The following is a 24,272-nucleotide window of genomic DNA, read 5'->3' as shown; positions in this document are numbered from 1 at the left end:
TCATAATGTGTTTGTTAGTGTGTATATGCTTCATTATGAGTTTGTTAGTGTGTATATGCTTCATAATGTCTTTGTTAGTGTGCATAAGCATCATGATGTGTTTGTGTGTTTGTATATGCTTCATGATGTGTTTGTAAGTGTGTATATGCTTCATAATGTCTTTGTTAGTGTGTATATGCTTCATTATGTGTTTGTTAGTTTGTATATGCTTCATGGTGTGTTTTTTACTGTGCATATGATCCATGATGAGTTCGTTAGTGTGTATATGCTTCATTATGTGTTTGTAAGTGTGTATATGCTTCATAATGTGTTTGTTAGTGCGTATATGCTTTATTGTTTGTTTGTTTGTTAGTGTTTTTATGCTTCATGGTGTGTTTGTTAGTGTGTATATGCTTCATGATGTGTTTTTTACTGTGCATATGATCCATGATGTGTTTGTTAGTGTGTATATGCTTGATTATGTGTTTGTAAGTGTGTATATGCTTCATTATGAGTTTGTTAGTGTGTAAATGCTTCATGATGTGCTTGTTAGTGTGTATATGCTTCATGATGTGTTGGTAAGTGTGTATATGCTTCATTATGAGTTTGTAAGTGTGTATATGCTTCATTATGTGTTTGTTACTGTGCATATGCTTCATAATGTGTTTGTTAGTGTGTATATGCTTCATCATGAGTTTGGTAGTGGGTATATGCTTCATTATGTGTTTGAAAGTGTGTATATGCTTCATTATGAGTTTGTTAGTGGGTATATACTTCATTATGTGTTTGTTAGTATGCATAAGCATCATTATGTGTTTCTTTGTTTGTATATGCTTCATGATGTGTTTGTAAGTGTGTATATGCTTCATAATGTCTTTGTTAGTATGCATAAGCCTCATGATGTGTTTGTGTGTTTGTGTATGCTTCATGATGTGTCTGTAAGTGTGTATATGTTTCATAATGTCTTTGTTAGTGTGTATATGCTTCATTATGTGTTTGTAAGTGTGCTTATGCTTCATAATGTGTTTGTTAGTGTGTATATGCTTCATTGTGTGTTTGTTAGTGTTTGTATGCTTCATTATGTGTTTGTTAGTGTGTATATGCTTCATGGTGTGTTTTTTACTGTGCATATGATCCAAGATGAGTTTGTTAGTGTGTATATGCTTCATTATGTGTTTGTAAGTGTGCTTATGCTTCATAATGTGTTTGTTAGTGTGTATATGCTTCATTGTGTGTTTGTTAGTGTTTTTATGCTTCATTATGTGTTTGTTAGTGTGTATATGCTTCATGATGTGTTTTTTACTGTGCATGTGATCCATGATGTGTTTGTAAGTGTGTATATGCTTCATTATGAGTTTGTTAGTGTGTAGATGCTTCATGATGTGTTTGTTAGTGTGTATATGCTTCATGATGTGTTGGTAAGTGTGTATATGCTTCATTATGAGTTTGTTAGTGTGTATATGGTTCATTATGTGTTTGTTAATGTGCATATGCTTCATAATGTGTTTGTTAGTGTGTATATGCTTCATTATGAGTTTGTTAGTGGGTATATGCTTCATTATGTGTTTGAAAGTGTGTATTTGCTTCATGGTGTGTTTGTTAGTGTGTATATGCTTCATGATGTGTTTTTTACTTTGCATATGATCCATGATGTGTTTGTAAGTGTGTATATGCTTCATTATGAGTTTGTTAGTGTGTATATGATCCATGATGTGTTTGTTAGTGGGTATATGCTTCATAATGTGTTTGTTAGTGTGTATATGCTTCATTATGTGTTTGTTACTGTGCATATGCTTCATAATGTGTTTGTTAGTGTGTATATGCTTCATTATGTGTTTGTTAGTGTGTATATGCTTCATGATGTGTTTGTAAGTGTGTATATGCTTCATTATGAGTTTGTTAGTGGGTACATACTTCATTATGTGTTTGTTAATGTGCATAAGCATCATGATGTGTTTGTTTGTTTGTATATGCTTCATGATGTGTTTGTAAGTGTGTATATGCTTCATAATGTCTTTGTTAGTGTGCATAAGCATCATGATGTGTTTGTTTGTTTGTATATGCTTCATGATGTGTTTGTAAGTGTGTATATGTTTCATAATGTCTTCGTTAGTGTGTATATGCTTCATTATGTGTTTGTTAGTTTGTATATGCTTCATGGTGTGTTTTTTTACTGTGCATATGATCCATGATGAGTTTGTTAGTGTGTATATGCTTCATTATGTGTTTGTAAGTGTGTATATGCTTCATTATGTGTTTGTTAGTGTGTATAAGTATCATGATATGTTTGTTTGTGTGTATATGTTTCATTATGTGCTTGTTAGTTTGGACATGCTTCATGATGTGTTTGTTAGTGTGTATATGCTTCATAATGTGTTTGTTAGTGTGTATATGCTTCATTATGTGTGTGTTAGTGTGCATAAGCATCATGATGTGTTTGTTTGTGTGTATATGCTTGATAATGTGTTTGTTAGTGTGTATATGTTTCATTATGTGTTTGGTAGTGTGTACATGCTTTATGATGTGTTTGTTAGTGTGTATATGCTTCATAATGTGTTTGTTAGTGTGTATATGCTTCATTGTGTTTGTTAGTGTGTACATGCTTCCTGACGTGATTGTTATTGAGTATAAGCTTCATGACGTGTTTGTTTGGGTGTATAGGCTTAATAATGTGTTTATTAGTGTGTATATGTTTCAAACATGTGTTTGTAAGTGTATGTAAGCTTCATGATGTGTGTGTTAGTCTGTACATGCTTCAACATGTGTTTGTTAGAGTGTAAAGGATTCATGATGTGTTTGCTGGTGTGTATAAGCTGCGTATATGATAGTGTATTTAAGGACAGGAACAGTCCGTGGAGAGTCTAGTCGATTGCATGGGTTGATATGTATAAGTCGTTCAATATCTCCAAGTTAATCTTGAACTGTGTCTGATTGTGAGAGATGTACGAAGGTACGTGACATATAAATATGTATTCCAATAGCTTACCTTTATATTCAAGAATTGACTTTTACCATTCATGTTCTTGGAATCCTCCATGCACGCTTTCTTGTCTTTTGGAACAGGATCTTCCGGATTCTTATCTCCTTTCAACACACAACAGGTAACAGGTACTTTTCCCTGAAAAATGTCAACAGTCCGGTGACATGTCCTGGGGTGTCCTGGGGGTAGTTTCCAGTGTGTTTTCCACTATGGATTAGTTATCTAAACTGTGACTCAAGCTCGCCAAGCATCTTATCTCCTGCTGACCGGCCTCATTAGAGGTAAGTTGGATTAGGCCATTTCATCAGTAGGTATCGTCTTAATTAATCCCCATATCCTCCTTGTGAAAACCTTGCAAAATCGGTGTGTGTGGTAATGGCGTATGTAAGTAATAGAAGGTAACACGTTCCGGACGTCGAAGTAACTTAATGCATTATATCTGTTGTGTGTATCGATTGTTACGTGCTCTTATATGGCTAGAATCGTGCTAAAAGCCGAGTAAGCCTTACTGAGAATGTTTAAAATATCAGTGACGAAAACAGGGATCTTTTTCTCTTTTTCGTGTTTTCAGGTTTTGTAAAGAAAATAATTCTCATGTTTAAAATCATCGTAATGCTTTAGGTTTCATTAACACCCGAGATATTCGTAGAGTTTAAGATGGATGACTCGTTATTTCATATTTCTGAATTCATCATATAAAAGACTATTATGACTAGATATCGTGAACTGATAGGTTAAGTGTTATTCACCACGAATTTCTTTTTTCACAGTATTAAACACCCAAGACACACCCTTGCCAAACGAAAAGCAACATCACGTATGTTGTGTAATATGTTAATGGATACTGGAAGTGATCTTGATCTAAGTTTCATGAAAACATTAAACATTAAACATATATTATACCATTAATAGCGGTCATGCCTTAGAAGATACATCAGCCACCCCAAACTTACATCAGTTTCATTCATGTAGACTGGTGCATAGTCTGTATAGTTGGAAACACCACAGCACTCGAACTATAAAGACAAAGATGTACACATATATTACTGCATGAAAGCACTACTGAAAAGCGGTCTGGTGCTGGACAAAATTCCTTCCTTCGCCGTGGAAAAATCAATCCAGTGATTGATGTTATGAAAAACATTTGTGTTTGTTTGTTGTTTAACGTCGCAATGTTCCACCGATATGAAAGAGGTCTTTGAATAATTGAGTCTGGACCAGACAATCCAGTGATTGATATCATGAGCATCGATCTATGAAGATGGGAGACGATGACATGCATCAACAAAGTTAGCGAGCCTGACCACCCAATCCCGTTAGTCGCCTCTCACGACAAGCATGGGTAGCTGAAAATCAATTCTAATCCGGATCTTCACGGATCAATCTACGGATACAATGGCATCCAATCAACCACATCACCGAGCCTGACAACCTCATCGATCTCTGAATCACCTATGAAAAAATCTATACGTATATACAAAACATCTTCTTCAAGACGGCATATTCAGCAGTTCACTCAGCATATAAAGTTCCTATCCATGGAAGCATTTTCAGCTTTTTTACTGACGTATGGTTATTGACATTCCCATGAGACGTTTTGCTGCGAATAACGTTATGGTTGCATCTCCTTTGGAATTTTGTCTTTATTTATGAATTTTGTCACCACCAATATGCTCAAGTTGTGGTGCCCTTACAATTGTACATTGCTGTCGTAACGGAAGCGGCTGCTCTGAACATTCTCGGGAAAGGAACATATGTAATAATAACTGAGGACTGGAAGTCTTCTTTGAGGAGCAGTATTACTTAGTGAAGCGATGACCAGTTTTGGTATTAAATATGTATGAAGGATATCAAACATAGACCATAAAAAGATGCGATCACTATTTGCTTTCATTTGGGCGGTCTGTATGTGATCCTAAGCATGGCGTTGTTCTCATCACATAACAGTCAATGCTCAGAAAGAACTTACCGTAACCTGAGCATAATCCCAGGGAAGTGTGATCATTGTTCTATCTTTCTCGTATTTGGTCTGCAAGGTTGTGGTAAGGGCGGTTTCAAACGGCTTCACGTCTTTAGACTGGAAGCACACAGATTTTCAATTAGAAAATGTACCAAGAAATATCTATCTTAGGGATTAACCATAATCTTTAATACAATCAAGGAAGGAATTTCTATATATTCATAGAAAATATTTGAGACAAGTGGAAGTAATACCATGTGGATTCACCAAAAAAAAGGATTTGCTGGACTCTTTACAATCTCAGATACATTTGAATATGTGAGATGCTGGCCTCATTAATAACATCTTTGTAACATTTCGGGGAAAGACATTTAGGCAAGAAGTAGGCAACCCCAGGGGGACATATTGTGCTCCACTTCTTGCTGATTGGTGTTTTTATGCATATGAATCGGAATTCTCCTCGGGATGTTCTGATCATGATATCATTCAATAACCATCCAGTAGCCATTTCCCTTTCACTGATTTACCCACCTGAACTAGAAATAAAGGAGTGAAGCCGCTCTCCACAAAACTCTATGGCAAGAGGTCTGACTTCAACATTCCAGGAGACTACATCCCCTTCATGTCGAGAAATATTCATGCTTCAGCCTTTGGTGTTTACATTTCACAACTTATCGAGCATGCTCTTTCCACCAAGATTTCAAGGACGGCTTTTGCTCAGAAGTTGTTTGATCAAGGTTACGACAAGGCCCCAAACGGTTTTATGGTAGTTACTAGTATGTGGAGGACATTTCCAAATTTGACGCATCAGTGACAAAAATGATGTCTGATTTTGACGTGAACCTGATGTTTCCATTTTGTTAAGGTGAACAGTTAACTTGCCTTTGCATGTGTTTCTGCCGTGTGCCACCTGTGGATCAAGATACGCTCACCTTTTCTCGAACACCTTGTATCATCACTATTTGACAATGATTCATAAAGACGTGCTCATGATAAAGTCTGAATCGTACCTGGTTTTGACAGATATTTCTCATGAATAGGGAAAGGGTTTTGTCGTTTTTATTCAAAGATAGATACCATTGTATGCTTCCGACTATATCATGATATCAAAAGCGACAACACCTTTTTCCATATTCATTGTACGATTCCGACAATATCATGAGCATGTGTTTATGAATCACTATCAAATAGTGAATATACCAGTCACAAAAACATGCAAAGCCAAACCAAGTATTCACGTGAAAAAACACGGGAACATATGGTGTAAGTGAAAAAGAAGAATTGCTTAAGACAGCATTTTGATCAACGATGCGTTAAAATTGGCTCCACATGTCCACCATAAAACGTTTTGGAAGCCTTACTGAGGCCATCCCAAGACGGATGATGCTGTGCTTCAGTTGAAAGTAACGCCAACCCAGATTATACGTATCCACTACCATATCGTTGGTGTTGTGCTATTGTACACTGCTTGTAGCTATTTGTAAGTCCTAAGATTTGTTTATGTATCGATGCAGTCTCTTGTTTAATTCAACAATATTAAACCGCGAATTATTTATTGCAGGTTTCATTAAATGCGACGATGATATGAACTGTTCCTGATACTCTTCTATTTGTTCCAAATCCTAAAAATACTGTTGACACGCTTGTGAGGTGAGGTGAGGTGAGGTGAGGTGAGGTGAGGTGACTTGAGGTGAGGTGGGGTTTGACGTCGCGTTCAAGATTATTGCACTTATGCAGTGACGCACATGCACGTGTGTGTGTGTGTGTGTGTGCGTGCGTGCGTGCGTGCGTGTGTGTGTTTGCTTGTACTCGCCCGCACTAATACTGGCCTACTGAAATACCATACCATTTAAAATGAATAAATGGATACCTCACTCAGACACAGTATATTGACTATGAGCACAATATCTTCCTTATGTGTATCACTTCTAAATGCCTTTCAAAGATGCGTTAAAATTGGCTCCACATGTCCACCATAAAACGTTTTGGAAGCCTTACTGAGGCCTTGACTATTGTTACCCTGATCACACAACTTTTGAACAAGAGTCGGGTGATGTTCTTTAAAATCCTATTGGAAAGATGAAATCATCCTTCCTCTTGCTTGTTACACAGTCTTGTGGAGATTTTTTTGGTCACTCGGAGTTTTTATGTTCAAGTTTACATATGACACAGATGAGTCGGTTTCACTTATCTCTTTTGTTTCTAGTTCATTTGGGTAAACACATATATGATCAAATTTTCCTCAATGAAACCCATTACATCATTCTGGCTGATAATTGGTGTTTCAAATACGATGTTTAAAATATTATATACTAATGGCATGGAAACACTACTTGTTTAAGTCAATATGGCTGAAATAATTAATTTCGAGACCCTCCATATGTTCGGGACTAAATAATATGTTTAAATGTGACTTGATTGGACACATTATGCGTGTTGTACAAGGCGTACCTGCACGACGAACAAAATTGTGACGACAAAGGCCCCAACTTCTCCGATGACAATTATCACAGAAAAGATGATGTACTGAAAGAAAATCATACGTTAATGACACGATCAGGTTCTGCATAGGAAATAAACCCTTCTCGTGCCTTTTTAAGAGATTGATGGACAACGAAGTATTCATGAAAAAAATGTGATTGGCATATTTGTTTTATAATCGGCAGGTAGGCGTGGTTGTAGGGTTCTTCGCAGTTATATCACAGGTAACTTGAGATCTAATTTAGAACTTTGTGTCGCATGAATAGTTTGGAGCATAATACCAATAGGATCGGTTACATATTGTCGTTCACAGTTACTCTTCCTTGGATAGTATCGTGTCAATGTATATAACCGTGACATATCTTCATTCAAAATTCATACCAATGTGTCAAAATATATCGTTATAAACCATTACCTTTGCTTGCAAATTCTTGTGACAATATTTACTCTTTACAAAAGTAATAAAGGAACCGTTCTCTTACTTACCATTCCCAGCAACCATCTGTTCCTGGCAGCAGCCCCGACACAGCCGCAGAAGCAGACAAGCAACACAAGAGCACCGAAACCAATGATGATCCAGGCACTGTTGGTCAGATAATGTCCCCCTTGATCCAATTCAACGAGGTTTAGGAGTTGAGCAGTTGGAGGGTGAACCTTCAGAAAAATCCCAAAACCTATTGTGGCCATCCCAACAGTCTGAAAACGAGTAGAATGCTGATAAACAAGGCAACGATCATATCTAATAGTGTGTCCAGTAAAATGTATAACTAATATTTTAACTCGATGAAAGTAAGGCTGAATGTTATGGGCACAGTAAGTGACCGACTATTTAATATTATAATTAAAATGGTTTTTGGCTATTTTCTTCTTCATTTGTTCTCGATTTCAAAACGTTTCCCCAAGCCCTGTGAATTATGAAGATCCAGGTTTCAACTAACCAGAGCATTTTAGCAATGTGAAAAAAAGTTCTTACCGCAAATATGACATTAAAGAAGGTGAAAAGGCAACTGAAAGTCTTCCCGCAACAGCCGTATCCCATCTTTGTTCTCTGTAGAGATAAGACTGATTTTAAGATAAGACCGAAAGTGAGTCATAAACACATGCTCATGATATAGTCAAAATCGTACAATCGACTCTGCTTTATGCAGATTGAAAACCTTAATACATGTAGTATACGTACTAACTGCAATATATTAGATGCCAGTAACAGAGTGAGTGGGTGGTAGTATTTAAGTAACATCATGTGCCAACGTGAAATTAGGAACTGAAAACAAAGATCGGCGGTGGACGTTTGCTACTTTGTTGGTTTTGTGCGCTCAAGCAGGAGTCTGAGAAGCGAGATTCGGAGGCAAGGACTGTAGGTCCTGGTACAACAAAGGGGCGCAATCTGCACAGCCAAAGGGTGCCATTTGTACCACTTACTGTGATCTCTAATATCTATTTGAAGCAGAAATAAGAAGACAATATGCAGCTGAGATTTAAAGGACCATGGGATTTTATCAAGGAAATAACGATTATGTCCCGTGGACAACTGTCTTCCCTCGCCTGGACATAGCGCTGTCAATTATTAGTACTCCTAATGGTAGCTCTGACGGGATTCGAAGCCACGACACTTGCAGTGCTTCGAATAGCTAGTCGAGATTGTGTGGCGCTACTAGTGTCCGTTCAACACGTGTTCAGTGACGTTAAAGTCAGTTAGTTTAGCTGGCCAAGACCGTACAAGGAGTTCCAATTCTTCGCAAAATCAATTGACACACGAGTTGTGTTATTCTGTTTACATTGACGCCAAATCCGCAAAGGGACCACGACTGGCCTGAAAATCTCAACGATATAATGATCACACCCCCAAGACGGATGATGCTGTGCTTCAGTTGAAAGTGACGCCAACCCAGATTATACGTATCCACTACCATATCGTTGGTGTTGTGCTATTGTACACTGCTTGTAGCTATTTGTAAGTCCTAAGATTTGTTTATGTATCGATGCAGTCTCTTGTTTAATTCAACAATATTAAACCGCGAATTATTTATTGCAGGTTTCATTAAATGCGACGATGATATGAACTGTTCCTGATACTCTTCTATTTGTTCCAAATCCTAAAAATACTGTTGACACGCTTGTGAGGTGAGGTGAGGTGAGGTGAGGTGAGGTGACTTGAGGTGAGGTGGGGTTTGACGTCGCGTTCAAGATTATTGCACTTATGCAGCGACGCACATGCACGTGTGTGTGTGTGTGTGTGTGTGCGTGCGTGCGTTTGCTTGTACTCGCCCGCACTAATACTGGCCTACTGAAATACCATACCATTTAAAATGAATAAATGGATACCTCACTCAGACACAGTATATTGACTATGAGCACAATATCTTCCTTATGTGTATCACTTCTAAATGCCTTTCAAAGACGTAGTATCTGAGATACCATCGGTACCTGTCGATAAGTTGGTGTAAGAACAGTGTATGTTTCCTCTAGTCCTGTCGTGCAAGTACTTGATCATATCATACGGTGCGACATTTACAAAAATAATTTCATGAAGAAGCCAAGGAATTGATAGGGAGGGTAGACAATAACAGTTGCAAGAGAACAGTGACAAAACATATCATTACGTATTCGATTTTAGTCTCTCTTTTTTACGAGAATGTAGATTTGTAATAATACCAGAGAAGATTACAATGAATGGCTGTTATATGGAAATAGATATTACAGTAAACTTCGGTTATATCGAACTCAAATGGACCATTAATTTTAGATCGTTATAACCGTAGTTTGTTATAAGCATATATATACAACATATGTACAGCAAATGGCCGGGACCAAACATTAAGTTTGTAATATCCGTCAGTTCGTTATAAGCGTGTTCGTTATAAACGAATCGTGATGTATTGTATATATTTATATTATACGCCATATAAAACATTGCTGCTCGTCTTGTTTGTGTAGCAGGCCACTTCATCGTATCTGCAACCCTTACGCTATTACGACAATGACGTAAAGATGATCAAGCTCGGTTGTGATCATGAGCATGTGTTTACGAATCACTATAAAAAAGGCGGAAAAAAGGGGGGTCCTCGTGAAACCCGAAACAAAACCCGAGATAAAAGTGCCGTGTGACACAGAAACTAAGCGGAAAGTTAGATTAATATTTGTGAAAACACGCTATAGTATTGCATTTCTATGTAACTTTAGCATGCACGTAGCGCCTCAACACAAAGCTTTTGCTTCAGTGCATTACGCAAATCTATATGTGTCTGTGTGGTAGTGTATACATGTACAGTAAACTACGGTTATAACGAACACGCTTATAACGAACTAACGGATATAACGAACTAACTTTTTAGTCCCGACTATATGCTGTAGTTATGCTGTATGTATGCTTATAACGAATTACGGTTATAACGAACTAAAATTAGTAAGCCCTTTCAGTTCGTTATAACCGTAGTATACATGTATATAGCGGGAGTTACGGGATTCGATCCCCGACCGTGCCATATCAAATGACTTGAAAATGATACTTGTTGTTACACTGCCTGGCGCTCGGCATTAAGGAGCTAAAACAAGGTCTGGTCGTTTCGGAGTCAGTATACTGTGTCTTAGTGGGGTATTCATGTTAAACTGCGGCATGGTATCTAAGTGGACTAGCACTATAAAATCGGCATTACTCCGGACAAGTGAAAGCAGACACACACACACACACACGCACGCACGCACGCACGCACGCACGCACGCACACACGCACACACGCACACGCACACACGCGCACACACACACAAACGCACGCACGCACGCACGCACACACACACACACAAGATAACGCAAACCAAGTCTATCTATCTCACACACACACACACACGCACGTGCATGCACGTCGCGAAATAAGTGCAATAATCTTGGAGGCGACGTTAAACCCCATTTCAACTCACCTTACCTCATCTGTGAAGCTCTCAGATACAATCACTTAAACTAACGTTATATTGGCATTACGCTCTCTTCCTTTCGTTTCACGACAAATTTGTTTCTATAAAAACTAGCATACGAAACGAGGAAATGATATTCTACTTTCGTAAATAAGGACGACTAGAACATGGCAGAGTTGCATTTAAACAACTACCAGCATCATATAGGCGTTTTTACGGTTAAAGTTGAGGCGACTTATCTAATTTTATATTCATAAGTAACAACTTACCTGTGTAATGTAGACTCCCTGCTAGAGTATGTCCAAACCCTCCGTCACGTACGCTCAAGTCGACGACACAGACTCCGGGGAGTTCTGGGTAAAACAGCTATCAGTTATACATCCCTTATCGACACTGACTCATTCGTCATTCATAGCGTCATAGTATCAACAGGAAAGTGACAAGTCGGACTTGCTGACTTATTTCCTCATATTCCCGTTGAATCGTTCAGGATAATTGTCATTTTATCAATATTCAATTTTGAAAAACACACAATAGCCAAACTATTGTTTTGTTGGACACTATATGGGTTCGGCGTGACATTTGCATGCATCAATTGCCAAATAATAACAGAAAATCTGAAATCGTGCACTTTATCGCTATTTCCTTAATGTGTTTCATACTAAAGGTCATCGAAGTGATTTATCCACGACCCTCGAAATCACACAATCACTCAAAAGTTGTTCTGTTAATACATATTCCGCAAATTTTATTTGTAGTTAAGGGACACAGCTCCCTTATAAATATATAATCCCTTCTACATATAAACCGCGGCTCTTCGCAGGTGAGTTGAGTTGAGGTGAGGTGAATTGGGGTTTAACGTAGCGTTCAAGATTGTAGCACTATATGGCGACGTGCATGCACGTGTGTGTGTGTGTGTGTGCATGCACGTGTGTGTGTGTGTGTGTGTGTGTGTGTGTGTGTGTGTGTGTGTGTGTGTGTGTGTGTGTGTGTGTGTGTGTGTGTGTGTGTGTGTGTGTGTGTGTGTGTGTGTGTGTGTGTGTGTGTGTGTGTGTGTGTGTGTGTGTGTGTGCGTGCTTGTACGAGTCCGGACTAATGCCGATGTTATAGTGCTAGCCCACTGTGATACCATGTCGCAGTTTTAACATGAGAAATCTACTCAGACACAGTATACTGACTCCGAGCTGATCAGTCCTTGTTTAGGCACCTTTGATGCTGGGCGCCAGACAGGGTAACAACAAGTACCATCTCTGAACGCCTTTTGGAATGACGTTGAAGGGGGATCGACCTTCCGCTACCCATTGTCGAGCACTTTGAACACACAATGACATTTAGAAAGTGGTCACATGTAACAAATGTTATATTTGGGATAACACTTTCTTAGTAAAGTTTCTTTACTAAAAAAGTGTTATCCCAAATATAAAATTTGTTACATTTGATTCTGCACTTTACTCAGAAAGTGTTATCCCAAATATAACATGTGTTACATTTGACCACTTTCTAAATGGCATTGTGTGTTCATATTATATTACCGTTTTATGATTCATACAGATAGATCAGTGGGTGTGTTTATTACAGATATGAGGTGATTATATATTTGTCTTTCTGCGAAAACTTGTATTATGTGTTTGTTTGGTTCATATTTATATAGTATGTGTATTTAAATGGCAATTGATAGGTTTCAATAATCTGCAAGTAGTGTTTCTCTACGTGGTGGGGAAACATTGATACATGTTAATAAACGGGTGTTTTTAGGTACGAGGATGTATAATATATGGTTATTGACACTAGACCTGTTATGTATGTGAACGGAAAATATCAATACCAGTCTGTTAAATATTTACCAAAGTTATACTTCCCGAACGAATGTTTCCTCACAAACAGTTATGCTGCAAACGTGGCTTGTCACAATTTATTGTTAGGCGTTGTCCACACACATATGATTTCTATTTTTATCATTCTCGCGTGTTCTCTGTCATACATTGCCTGTTTACTTTAACTCTTCATGTGTTTTCGCCGTAACTGATGTGTGTACACATGATCTCTTCATGTGTTGAGTTGCAGCTGCCGACTGTCTCTTCATGTGTTGAGCTGTAACTGATGTATGTACACATGATCTCTTCGTGTGTTGAGCTGTAACTGATGTATGTACACATGATCTCTTCATGTGTTGAGTTGCAGCTGGCGACTGTCTCTTCATGTGCTGAGCTGTAACTGAAATAATGTACACATGATCTCTTAAAGTGTTGAGTTGCAGCTGCCGACTGTCTCTTCATGTGTTCAGTTGCAGCTGCTGACTGTCTCTTCATGCGTTGAGCTGTAACTGAAGTATGTACACATGATCTCTACATGTGTTGAGTTGCAGCTGGCGACTGTCTCTTTATGCGTTGAGCTGTAACTGATGTATGTACACATGATCTCTACATGTGTTGAGTTGCAGCTGCTGACTGTCTCTTCATGCGTTGAGCTGTAACTGAAGTATGTACACATGATCTCTACATGTGTTGAGTTGCAGCTGGCGACTGTCTCTTCATGCGTTGAGCTGTAACTGATGTATGTACACATGACCTCTACATGTGTTGAGTTGCAGCTGCTGACTGTCTCTTCATGCGTTGAGCTGTAACTGATGTATGTACACATGATCTATTCATGTGTTGAGTTGCAGCTGCCGACTGTCACTTCGTGTGCTTAGCTGTAACTGATGTATGTACACATGATCTCTTCATGTGATGAGTTGCAGCTGCCGACTGTCACTTCTCGTGTTGAGCTGTAACTGATGTATGTACACATGATCTCTTTATATTATGAATTGCAGCTGCCGACTGTCTCTTCGTGTGCTGAGCTGTAACTGATGTATGTACACATGATCTCTTCGTGTGTTGAGCTGTAACTGATGTATGTACACATGATCTCTTCATGTGATGAGTTGCAGCTGCCGACTGTTGCAGCTGATAAATACTACATGATGTGTAAATGTCTTGGGGCGCATATGATGTATGTGCACACGATGTTTTGAGCTACATCTACTCTCATTCTGCATTTAATTTGGCTTTTATATACAAATACGCATGCACCGATTTCCATTACAACCTGAGAGATGAACATTTAATATGTCACACGTTTTTGTCACTTTGCAAACATAAACAAATGCCTAAGGAAACTAACATTCCAAAATAATGTCTTTTTGGTATAAACTTTATATAATGTGTTGCCTAACTGTTCTCCCACTGTATACAAGACATGTTTGTTGTGTCTACTTTACATCTGACTTTGAATGCGAACATCTAATATAACCATTGATTGCGAGAACTATGCCTTCAGTACATATATGGCCAAGTTCCAGAACATTGCATGTTGGGAACATTAGCACGTACAGAGTTACCCCCCTTAGCATGTTCGACGCGATTGTGTCTGCGTCTGCTCCCAAATGATTCCTCATGTTTTTGCTGTTGTTTATTATATGGTTAAAGGCTCTCTTGGTTGATTTGACTAATGTATTCCGGCTAAATTAAATTTATTTCTGAAAATGTAATTAAACGTACTACAGTGCTTTGTAAAACAGAGAACTAAGTTATATGCCAAGTTAATCTTCACGTGTAACACAACAAATGACATGTGATGTTTCAGGAGAACACTTATCGAAACAAGACTGGTAAAAGTGACTGTGATAAATATACACTTTGTAAAGACACTGATGAAACATTAGAATATATTTTCTTCGATTGCACCCGTGTACAAACAATGAATAACCACTTTAACAGTTGGAATGAACAAAATCAATTAAAAATGTATAATTAAGATATAATAGGTATGGAATTATTAACACGTATAGATATAACTGTCGACATAACGAAGGCGTCTTAGTCTCTCAACAATCGTTGAACGTCAACATTTCTATTAAATAACTGAAAAAATAGGTAGAATAATCAGATGTTTCAGGAGAGTATAAGAAAATAATGCTCAGACGAGTCAGCTCTGGTGTTCTGTTGAGCAGAATTATGTTTTTTATACTTAAACAAACGAAAGTTATAGGTAACAGTATTTACCGACTTAATGCACGTGAGACGTTTACAGCGTTGGTGAGACGTTGACAAACCAAGGGTCATAATCAGGACGAATACATGATAGTATCCTGGCATGCTTAAGGGACACAACTTAGCACAGAGAATTCCGGCGCCTTAGACGATGAGCCTACGACCACCATCCCCTCTCGTGTCTCCAGTAAATGGTCACTTGATAATGTATATCCTGGATGACGTACAGTCGGGCCACTCAAGCAAGTTGATGTGTGTCCTATTCACCCGTCACCATAACGCTATGGTTTGTTCCCCACCTTCCAGAACGTCACAACATGGACATCGTGTAAGAAATATACTTTATTTTCCAATATTAAAAGACTATATACACAAGTATTGTATAAACGGTACATAAATGTTTTATAGAGAGAGTGAGACTAACAATGTGCCCATAGCCATGTTTGACCAAACGTCTGTGGAACGAAATTATTTGCATAGCAAAGATATGAGATTGAAGATCTTTTCAGAAATATTGTCTGGCAATTTGCAATTATACAGCGCAGAAAGTAACGGATTCTGAAGATTCATGTATGTTCAAATATTATTCATACCACAACAATTAACGTTGAAATTATTTCGAAATATACACAAACTTTTTAAATACAATATAGGAACAATGAACTGAGCAAGCCGTCTTTATACAATAAAATCCACTGGAACTATTTTTTCATGAGTATTGTATAAGCTACATAAGGTAATGTCAAATGTACTTAAAACACATAATAATTTACATTTTTTAGAAATATTTGAACATTCAAGTGGATTAGACACGGACAAAAACATTTTTTCAAATGTATCGATAACATAATTCATGCAGCTGATTATGAGTAACACAAGGAATACCAACGAATTAAATAAAGACATGAAACGACGTGTACAAATACATGGATGCCTGTGAGAAGATATGGTTCTGCGGGAAATGTCTTCACTTGATTCACGAATTATTGTACAAGTGGAAAGTAACAGTTGAACATCAATGTATTGGTTAATTCACAAAAATACCATCCAAATTGTTTTCATCACTTATCAGACGTCATTATTTTGATACCGTGACTGTTGTTTATGAACAGAAATTGATTTCTGTCTACAACTCGATACAAATAGCATTGGTTGAAGTTATCTGGCAGCCAAATCCATGCTCTCGAAGAGAATATGTGTACAACGAGATATGAAAGAAATGTACGCATCTGAGATGTATCTAAATACTCACAGCCATGTCCATTGTACAATTTTATTTCAAGGAAAGACCTGAGTTTAGGAATGTTGTGGGATTATATTTATCAAAGCGCAACCAGCTGCAGGTGAAATTGCATTTTCCTATAACTATAACTAATTTCGTAGCGTTCTATATGTTTCGATTCATGTGTCGTTTAAATACAACACCCCTCATTCAATTAAAATCTGTCACTTCTTGTTCAGACTCTTGTGAACCAGCCATCGAGATATTTGGATACAGGACCAACATTAAAGAAGCTTGCGACATGTCCCTTACCTAACTCTTGATGAGAAGCGTTTAGATAGTTTAATTACATAATAAGTGTATGCTCTCTACGGAACAACGTCGTGACGAAACTCCGAAAGTGACGTGAAGAGATCATACTTTTTCTTTACCTCTTCGGCACAGACACGCAGCAATAATGATCCCAATTATCTGAAAAAGATATAGAGGTTTTTTTTATTTAGCATACTTGCATTCAATTCGTTATTCCGCCCCGTCGTCTAAGGCGCAGCAATTCGCTGTGCAGAGGTATGTCCCTCGGTGAAGCCAGAAGCCTATGATCGTGTGTTCGAATCCCGGTTCGCCAAAATTATGTTTCTAGGTTTGTCAGCACCATACCCATGCTCGTGAGTTTCACCAAAGTGGCAAACGTCTGAGGCCTGCATTACTCTGGGCTCTCCTCCGACATCAAGCTGAAACGCCCTGATATAAGTTGAATTCTGTTCAAAGCGGCGTTAAAACCCAACTCACTCATTCACTATCCCGACAAAAATATTAACCTCGACAATTATCTTGATTTGACGTCTATATAGACAGGTTATATCGATATAACTGCTTACTGTGATGGCAATGATGACTGCCTCAACAATGAGAAGCACAGTGCTGTACTGCTTCACCGTATCCCTCAGCAACTGGAAGCAGCCCTGTAAGAAGAACCGTTATATTAGTATCAACACCGACACAACCAACACGTGACATCACTGTACACATGCAGATCAGACGCCGCAATTCACTGTGACTCGGGTCAGTTAGATGCGCCAGAAACCTGTGACCATGGATTTCAACCCAGATTCGCCCTGGTCGGGATGCTAGCTTTGTCAGCACCATCCCAGTGCTCATGCGCTGCATCAAAGTGGTAAACGGCTGAGACATGCATCACTTAGATTTGCCTTCCACTTGATGCAGGCTCTCCGTGATATAACCGTCAAAGAGTGTTTCATATTTAATATCACTTTATATTTGTTAGCATGTGCCTGAATACCATACACTTTGCCATGAGCAGATGTTTGTATGTGGAAGTCGTGTACAGCATCCATTGCCATCGATGCATGAGTTTTTCTTTTTTTCTTTGTTGTTTAAAGCCGCACTCAGCAATACTCCAGCTATACGACGTCAGTCCGAGTCTGGACCAGACAATCCAGTGATTGACATCATGAGCACCGATCCACGCAATTGGGATACGATGACATGCATCAACCAAGTCAGCGAGCCTGATCACCCGATCCCGTTACGTCGCCTTTTACGACAAGCATAGTCGCCTTTTACGGCAAGCATGGGTTGCTGAAGACCTATTGTACCCCGTGCCTGTATATATGTGCATATGTATGTGGGATTGACATAGGCTCTTTCGCTCATGTGGTATTACATGTCCCACATACATTGTGCATGTACATATGTGTATAGTCGTTAGCACAAACGTGATTACGTAATATGCAACAAATGTGTCTTCATATGTAATACGTATGTCATGCGTGCATGTAACAAGAGTGTAAGTAGATTGCTGAATAGTAAGGATATGTGATTATTAGAAAACCCTTACCCTTGTGTGCAGAAAATCACTCTTTTCCAGGTCGGATTTTCTAGAGTCGTCCATGCATTTTGTTCTGCTCACTGGCATAGGATCATCGGGTTCCTTCGCTCCTGACAGCTTACAGCATGTAACTGGTACTTTCTCCTGAACAAATGTATTAGACAAATAATGTACAACATTTGTCGTATCGTGTCACATATCTGAATATTAATTTCGTTTCACTTTTGTGCCTTATTTACACATGACGTCATTATGATTATGTGAAGCAAGATGTTGCGCTGTCATCAAGGAATGCTTGTTGGCTTGTTTCTCCCTTTACTGTCTACAACCGAGTACGATCTTTTAACAAAGTGTTTTTATCTCAAGGTGATACTCTTTACGTCAAGCCCAATTTACTATGTATTAGGTTTCCTGGACATGCCATAGTATAATCTATACAAAATAGAAAATAAATACATGTATGTATATCCGTCACGCCTTCAGTGGATATGAACCTCACTTATTCTGATTACATGTGCTCTGTATTTAGTCTTCGCTTAGATTCTGATCAGTGATTACAATTCATTAAGTTGTGATCTGCAGTTGCGGTGTGCCGGATGCGACCAGTGAGGCAGGATACACCTGGTATATCAATACAATTTGATATTGATTATTCTATATAATCTGAATCGTACAAGGGACGAATCGTAACGTGTTCATTGTTCGAAACTGCAAATAACAATGGATGAGTTGAGGTGAGTTAAAATTGGGTTTAACGCTGTGTCCAAGATTATTGCACTTATACAGCGACGTGCATGCACGTGTGTGTGTGATTGTGTTTGTGGCTCCTTGTACTTGTCCGGACTTATGCCGATTTATAGTGCTAGCCCACTGAGATACCATGCCACAGTTTAAAATGAATACCCCACTCAGACACAGTATACGGATTCCGAGCCGACCGGTCCTTGTTTTAGCCCCTTAATGCCGAGCACCAGACAGGGTCCCAACAAGTACCATTTTTTAGCGTCTTTCGGTATGACGCGGCCTGGGATCGAACCCTGGGTGCACGCTCGAACACTAGACTACGGAGGCGGTCGCAAATTACAATAGCTGTGTCGTGAAACATTCGCCAGCATGACCACCCGAGACTTACCATGGTATTATTCGCGTAGACTGGTGCATAGTTGGAGTAGTTGGAAACAGCGCAGCACTCGAACTGTGAAGACAAAGGTACGGACTGTGAATACAGGTTTACAAACATCCTGGCAGTTCACGAAATATGTCGATGGAAAAGTAGATAGTTTACAGTAGAATGTTCATTAAACGAAAATGTCTTCATGGTGCAGATTTGTAACATTATAATAACATGTAAATATACATGGTTTGTATGAAAATAGTTAAAAAGCGATACGATAATAGGTCTTTTTTAATAGTAATTGTTAAATGTTTAACATCAGTATGAAATCAGCTTCTCGGCGAGTTCTACAAATTACTTCTCATGATTATGATTTGAACATGATATGTGACCCACGGTCACATATCGGACTATTCCAGAAAATGTCCCTGACTGCTGAGGATGATCTCACCGTTGCCTGAACGTAATCCCAAGGTTGTGTGAACTTGGTCCTTCCGGGTCGGTAGTTATCAGCCAGAGTCTTCGCAATAGTGTTTTGGAAAGAGTCGACGTCATCAGACTGAGGGAAAAGACGTATTAATCCTGAGTCAACTTTTAGGCCATGCCTTTTGCAAAAAATCGACTGCATTGTACCTGAATAACTGTCAGATGCAGCGAGACGGGTTTTAAATACATTACTGTAAGATGAGTGAGTGAGTTTGTTTTTAGGCCCCCTTAGCAATATCCCTGCAATATCACGGCGGAGGACACCAGAAATGACCTTCACACATTGTACCCATGTGGAGAATTGAACCCGGGTCTTCGGCGTTACGAGCGAACGTTTTAACCACAAGTCAACCACACCTCCGCCATTCCTTTAGGGATGTTCCCCACGGTGGATATGATGGAGAGGCAAGACTAGGCCATGTGTCTGAAAACAACTGCTGGAGCTGGTGAATAGATATTACTTATTGTAAACATTATGTATATATAACATCTTCTGTTTTGAAAATCCTTATATTCTGCGTTTTGAAAACGCATTGTAAAAGTCATCGATAATTTTACATTTGAAATCTGTATATACCTTCAACTCAACTGAATATCTCTTGACTCGGAATGTGTATGTGTCATATAATAGATTACACGTACCCGTACAACGAACAAGATTGTGACAACAAATGCTCCTATTTCTCCGATGACGATGATCACGGCAAAGATGATGTACTGAAACATAAAATATACAAGGTCAACGCCAGAGAATAATCAGTCTCGATTATCCGCCGAAACAGAAAAATATACAAATTGATCACTGAAAATCAGCGATCACACCAGACATAGTCATGAAACAAGCGATTGCAAATTAAAGTGACTGAGCAAACCTTCCATTTGGCCTAAAAGATAAAATAGAGGTGAAAATATATGAATGGATCACTGAAAATCAGCGATGACACCAGACATACTGTTATCATGAAACAAGCGATTGCAAATTAAAGTGACTGAGCAAACCATCCATTGGGCCTAAAAGATAAAATAGAGGTGAAAATATATGAATGGATCACTGAAAATCAGCGATGACACCAGACATACTGTTATCATAGAAATTAATAAGCGATTGCAAATTAAAGTTACTGAGCAAACCACATAGCCCGACCCAGCTCGTCATGGTAGAGTTAATATTTGACGTGGCAAGCCAAGGCTTCATTACGTCCCATAAGTAAAGATGTACTTACATATCACAGACTCATGTAATCGTGTGTAACATTTAACTGTGTAAATGCATTCAAATCTCGAATATGGGAACACAATGCGCAATATATATATTTTTTATACTTTCTTAGTGACTTTTGTGTACAAGAAATGTTATTTGTTCGTACCAGCCCCAGCATGCACTTGTTCTTGGCAGCAGCTCCGACACAGCCACAGAAGCAGACCAGCAACACAAGGGCACCGAAGCCAATGATGATCCATGCGCTGTTGGCGAGATACACCGATGAATTGCCCAATTCCACTAGGTTTAGTAGTTGGGCAGTTGAAGGGTGTACCTTGAGAAAAATCCCAAACCCTACTGTGGCTAAGCCGACAATCTGTAGAAAATAATAAAAAAACATTCACTTTGCGATCTTGCTGAGGCGTATACAGCATGTAGAGGAAAATACAGATTCAAGAGTGTGTGAGTATGGTCTTACGACGCAATTAGCAATGTTCCAGCAATAGCATGGCGTGAGACACCACACATAAGCTTCACACATTGTGCCATATGGGGAATAGAACTCGGGTCTTCGGCGTGATGATTGAAAACACTTTATAACCACTCTAACGCACCAGAAGTTAAGAAACACTCGGTGCAGTGTCATTGAAATCATAAGAGTGATACGCCTGATATGCGCGTATTTCTTCGATTTTAAAGAGTTTACTATCAAGAAAGTTATACAATTAATATATAATAAGAAAACGGTGCCTCGGAGATCTGAGAACGAGAGTAGCTGTTAACGTAATCATACTGAACAAAAGATGTTAGGGATCCTATATATTTTTGGGGATATGTTTTTTGTGGAAATGGCCGAGCACACAATTTCTTAAAAATATGCCAAAGATATTTCATGATCTACAGTTCACTGTAGTTTGATAACATTGCATATGTTATAAATAATTATGATATTAATGTGCCTGTCATGCCAATCCGTATTTGAACACATCTCCACAAGGAAGTGGATTTATCTGAACTTACCGCAAAGATGACATTGAAGAAGATGAAGAGACAACTGAAGGTCTTCCCACAGCAGCCGAACGCCATTTTAGTGTGCTGTAACCAAGACAAAACTGTAAATAGCACAGTGTTTATTGCTATCGATAACGTAGAATCTTCAAACGGTGACGAAGTTATGTTAGATATAATACACGTAGCAGAAAACTCATGAGCATCAGTAATAGACGTAGGAGTAGAAGTGTAGTGGTAACAGAGGTCGAGGCAGGAGTTTTAACGACCACCTACGACGATCTTACTTATATGTTGTTGTTTGTATTGATTTATGCATATCAAATATCCACACATAAATATTTCTTTCACCCACTGTTTTCTCTGCAACAACTATAAAGTCTGTAATTAATACTCTGTGAAATCTTAAATTCATATACGTTAGAAACCCCAAAGAAAAATAATGTTTGGAGTTCAATATTGAAGAAAAACGTATGTATTTGTGATGTAGACCTCTTAGCGTATGAACAGACAAAGACACACTGTTAGTCATTGTACTTCTTGTAATGAATGACAAGCACAACAGAGGTGATAGGGAGCTGGGAGTGAAATACCTGAGTAACATAGCTTTTGCGCTGTCCGTATGAGTTCCTCCATAGCCTATTTAGATCGGATTTGTCAATCTGCACTCGAAATACCCCCTTCACAATGATCCACGATAGTTTAAGAACCTATTAGTGTCACATTTAATAAAAATAGAGAGCATGTCGTGGTGTTTGTTCGTTCAAATATCGTCTTTTGTTGACGGATTTTACGATAAATATCACTCTTGTGCTCACTGAAGCAACTGGTTGCTACAGCAACGCCCCACTGGCTCTGCTATTTGGACCTAAGGACCACTTAAGAACATACAATCATATAACCAAATTATCGCCTACGCCCAAGACCTGGAATGCTTATTCGGCTGAAAATTTGTGACCAGGGGTTTGCAAGTTATAAGCATAACACGTAGTTGTTTCGTAAAACGTGAAATGTTCAGGTTCTATAATTGCTCAGGATTGGATCCCTTTTGGCTCACTGGAAGTTTTATAGTTACCTTATAATAATAATTGTACGGTTGACGACCAGCCTTTTCTCTTTCTTACACTATCTACTGACATGGTCAACTATATTTGCCATATTCACAATAGCGTCATTGGGAAACCCCCAGATTATTTTACCTCAGTGACAAAAGAACTCATCGCCTTTGCTAAGATTTGTGTCATAAGTAAGATAACTTTGGGATAGGTTTTGACAGCTTAAAGAATAGACCCTATGGTGATGGCAGTCGTTATTTTAGTCGTAAGTTACAAATATTCATCTTTGCGAAGACAGCTCCGTCAATAGGCCGTCTAGTAACTTAAACATACGATAAGGTCATTCCTATTTGTATTGACTGTACAGCAGATTTCACTTCCTCGTCGCAGAGAGGAAAACACTTCAAATAGATACTACATCACATACATACACATATTTCACTTCATGCATGCATAGTAGACGTATCGATTACACCTGTTAACAAACAATGAACGGAATAGACAAATACCTCCTTGGAGTCACAACATCTATTGTTAAGTTACAGAGCACTTGCACCCATTCACACCCGGTGTCAACGCACTCACTATATGGTGACTTCTTGTGAACTTCTGAATGCTTGGCATTGTTTCACGAAACAATGTGTCCGTGGACAGTTAGTGGCGAAACTCTTTGGAGACCAAATGACTATACGTATCCGTAGAGGGTACATAAGAGAGTTAAGGTATAAATAAACACAATTCAAACACCCAGTCCTCAAAGGTCGGTAGCCAATGCTATGTTTAAATTTGATTCACATGATAATACTATTAAACCCCCTTCACCAGTGTTACGTATGGTTGTATTTTCTCAAACGTTTTGTTTTGTATAGCTTTATAAACCATAGGTGGTGAAATGGGGTTTAACGTCGCGTCCAAGATTATTGCACTTATATAGCGACGTGCATGTACGTGTGTGTGTTTGTGTGGCTGCTTGTACTTGTCCGGACTTATGC

General features: G+C 38.6%; 2 protein-coding genes across 4 annotated transcripts in view; both read right to left on the bottom strand.

Moving 5' to 3' along the window:
- The window catches only part of LOC124111281 (CD82 antigen-like), a 56,218-nt gene extending 44,505 nt beyond the window's left edge, over positions 1-11,713 (bottom strand). The window contains exons 1-7 of one of the 3 annotated variants that reach the window (XM_046470929.2): positions 11,581-11,713; positions 8,374-8,448; positions 7,887-8,096; positions 7,371-7,445; positions 4,929-5,036; positions 3,913-3,975; positions 2,966-3,097 (exon numbers count right to left, since the gene is read on the bottom strand). In XM_046470929.2, coding sequence (XP_046326885.2) covers positions 2,966-3,097; positions 3,913-3,975; positions 4,929-5,036; positions 7,371-7,445; positions 7,887-8,096; positions 8,374-8,439 — 654 coding nt within the window. In that variant the 5' untranslated portion in view covers positions 8,440-8,448; positions 11,581-11,713. Of the gene's footprint in view, positions 1-2,965; positions 3,098-3,912; positions 3,976-4,928; positions 5,037-7,370; positions 7,446-7,886; positions 8,097-8,373; positions 8,463-11,580 lie in introns of all 3 variants that reach the window. The other 2 variants (XM_048385714.1, XM_048385713.1) reach the window with 2 other exon arrangements.
- Positions 11,714-15,674: 3,961 nt separating this feature from the next.
- Positions 15,675-24,272, bottom strand: part of LOC124111279 (CD82 antigen-like) — a 12,090-nt gene continuing 3,492 nt past the window's right edge. Inside the window, exons 2-9 of the mRNA XM_046470927.2 lie at positions 22,238-22,312; positions 21,384-21,593; positions 20,659-20,733; positions 19,982-20,089; positions 19,549-19,611; positions 18,426-18,560; positions 17,446-17,529; positions 15,675-17,038 (exon numbers count right to left, since the gene is read on the bottom strand). Coding sequence (XP_046326883.2) covers positions 16,982-17,038; positions 17,446-17,529; positions 18,426-18,560; positions 19,549-19,611; positions 19,982-20,089; positions 20,659-20,733; positions 21,384-21,593; positions 22,238-22,303 — 798 coding nt within the window. The 5' untranslated portion in view covers positions 22,304-22,312 and the 3' untranslated portion in view covers positions 15,675-16,981. The remainder of the gene's footprint in view (positions 17,039-17,445; positions 17,530-18,425; positions 18,561-19,548; positions 19,612-19,981; positions 20,090-20,658; positions 20,734-21,383; positions 21,594-22,237; positions 22,313-24,272) is intronic.

The sequence above is a fragment of the Haliotis rufescens genome, unplaced genomic scaffold (genome assembly GCF_023055435.1).
Source record: "Haliotis rufescens isolate VD_foot unplaced genomic scaffold, xgHalRufe1.0.p SCAF_6, whole genome shotgun sequence".
NCBI classification, from domain to species: Eukaryota; Metazoa; Mollusca; class Gastropoda; order Lepetellida; family Haliotidae; genus Haliotis; species Haliotis rufescens.
This window is presented reverse-complemented; position numbering and strand designations above follow the sequence as displayed.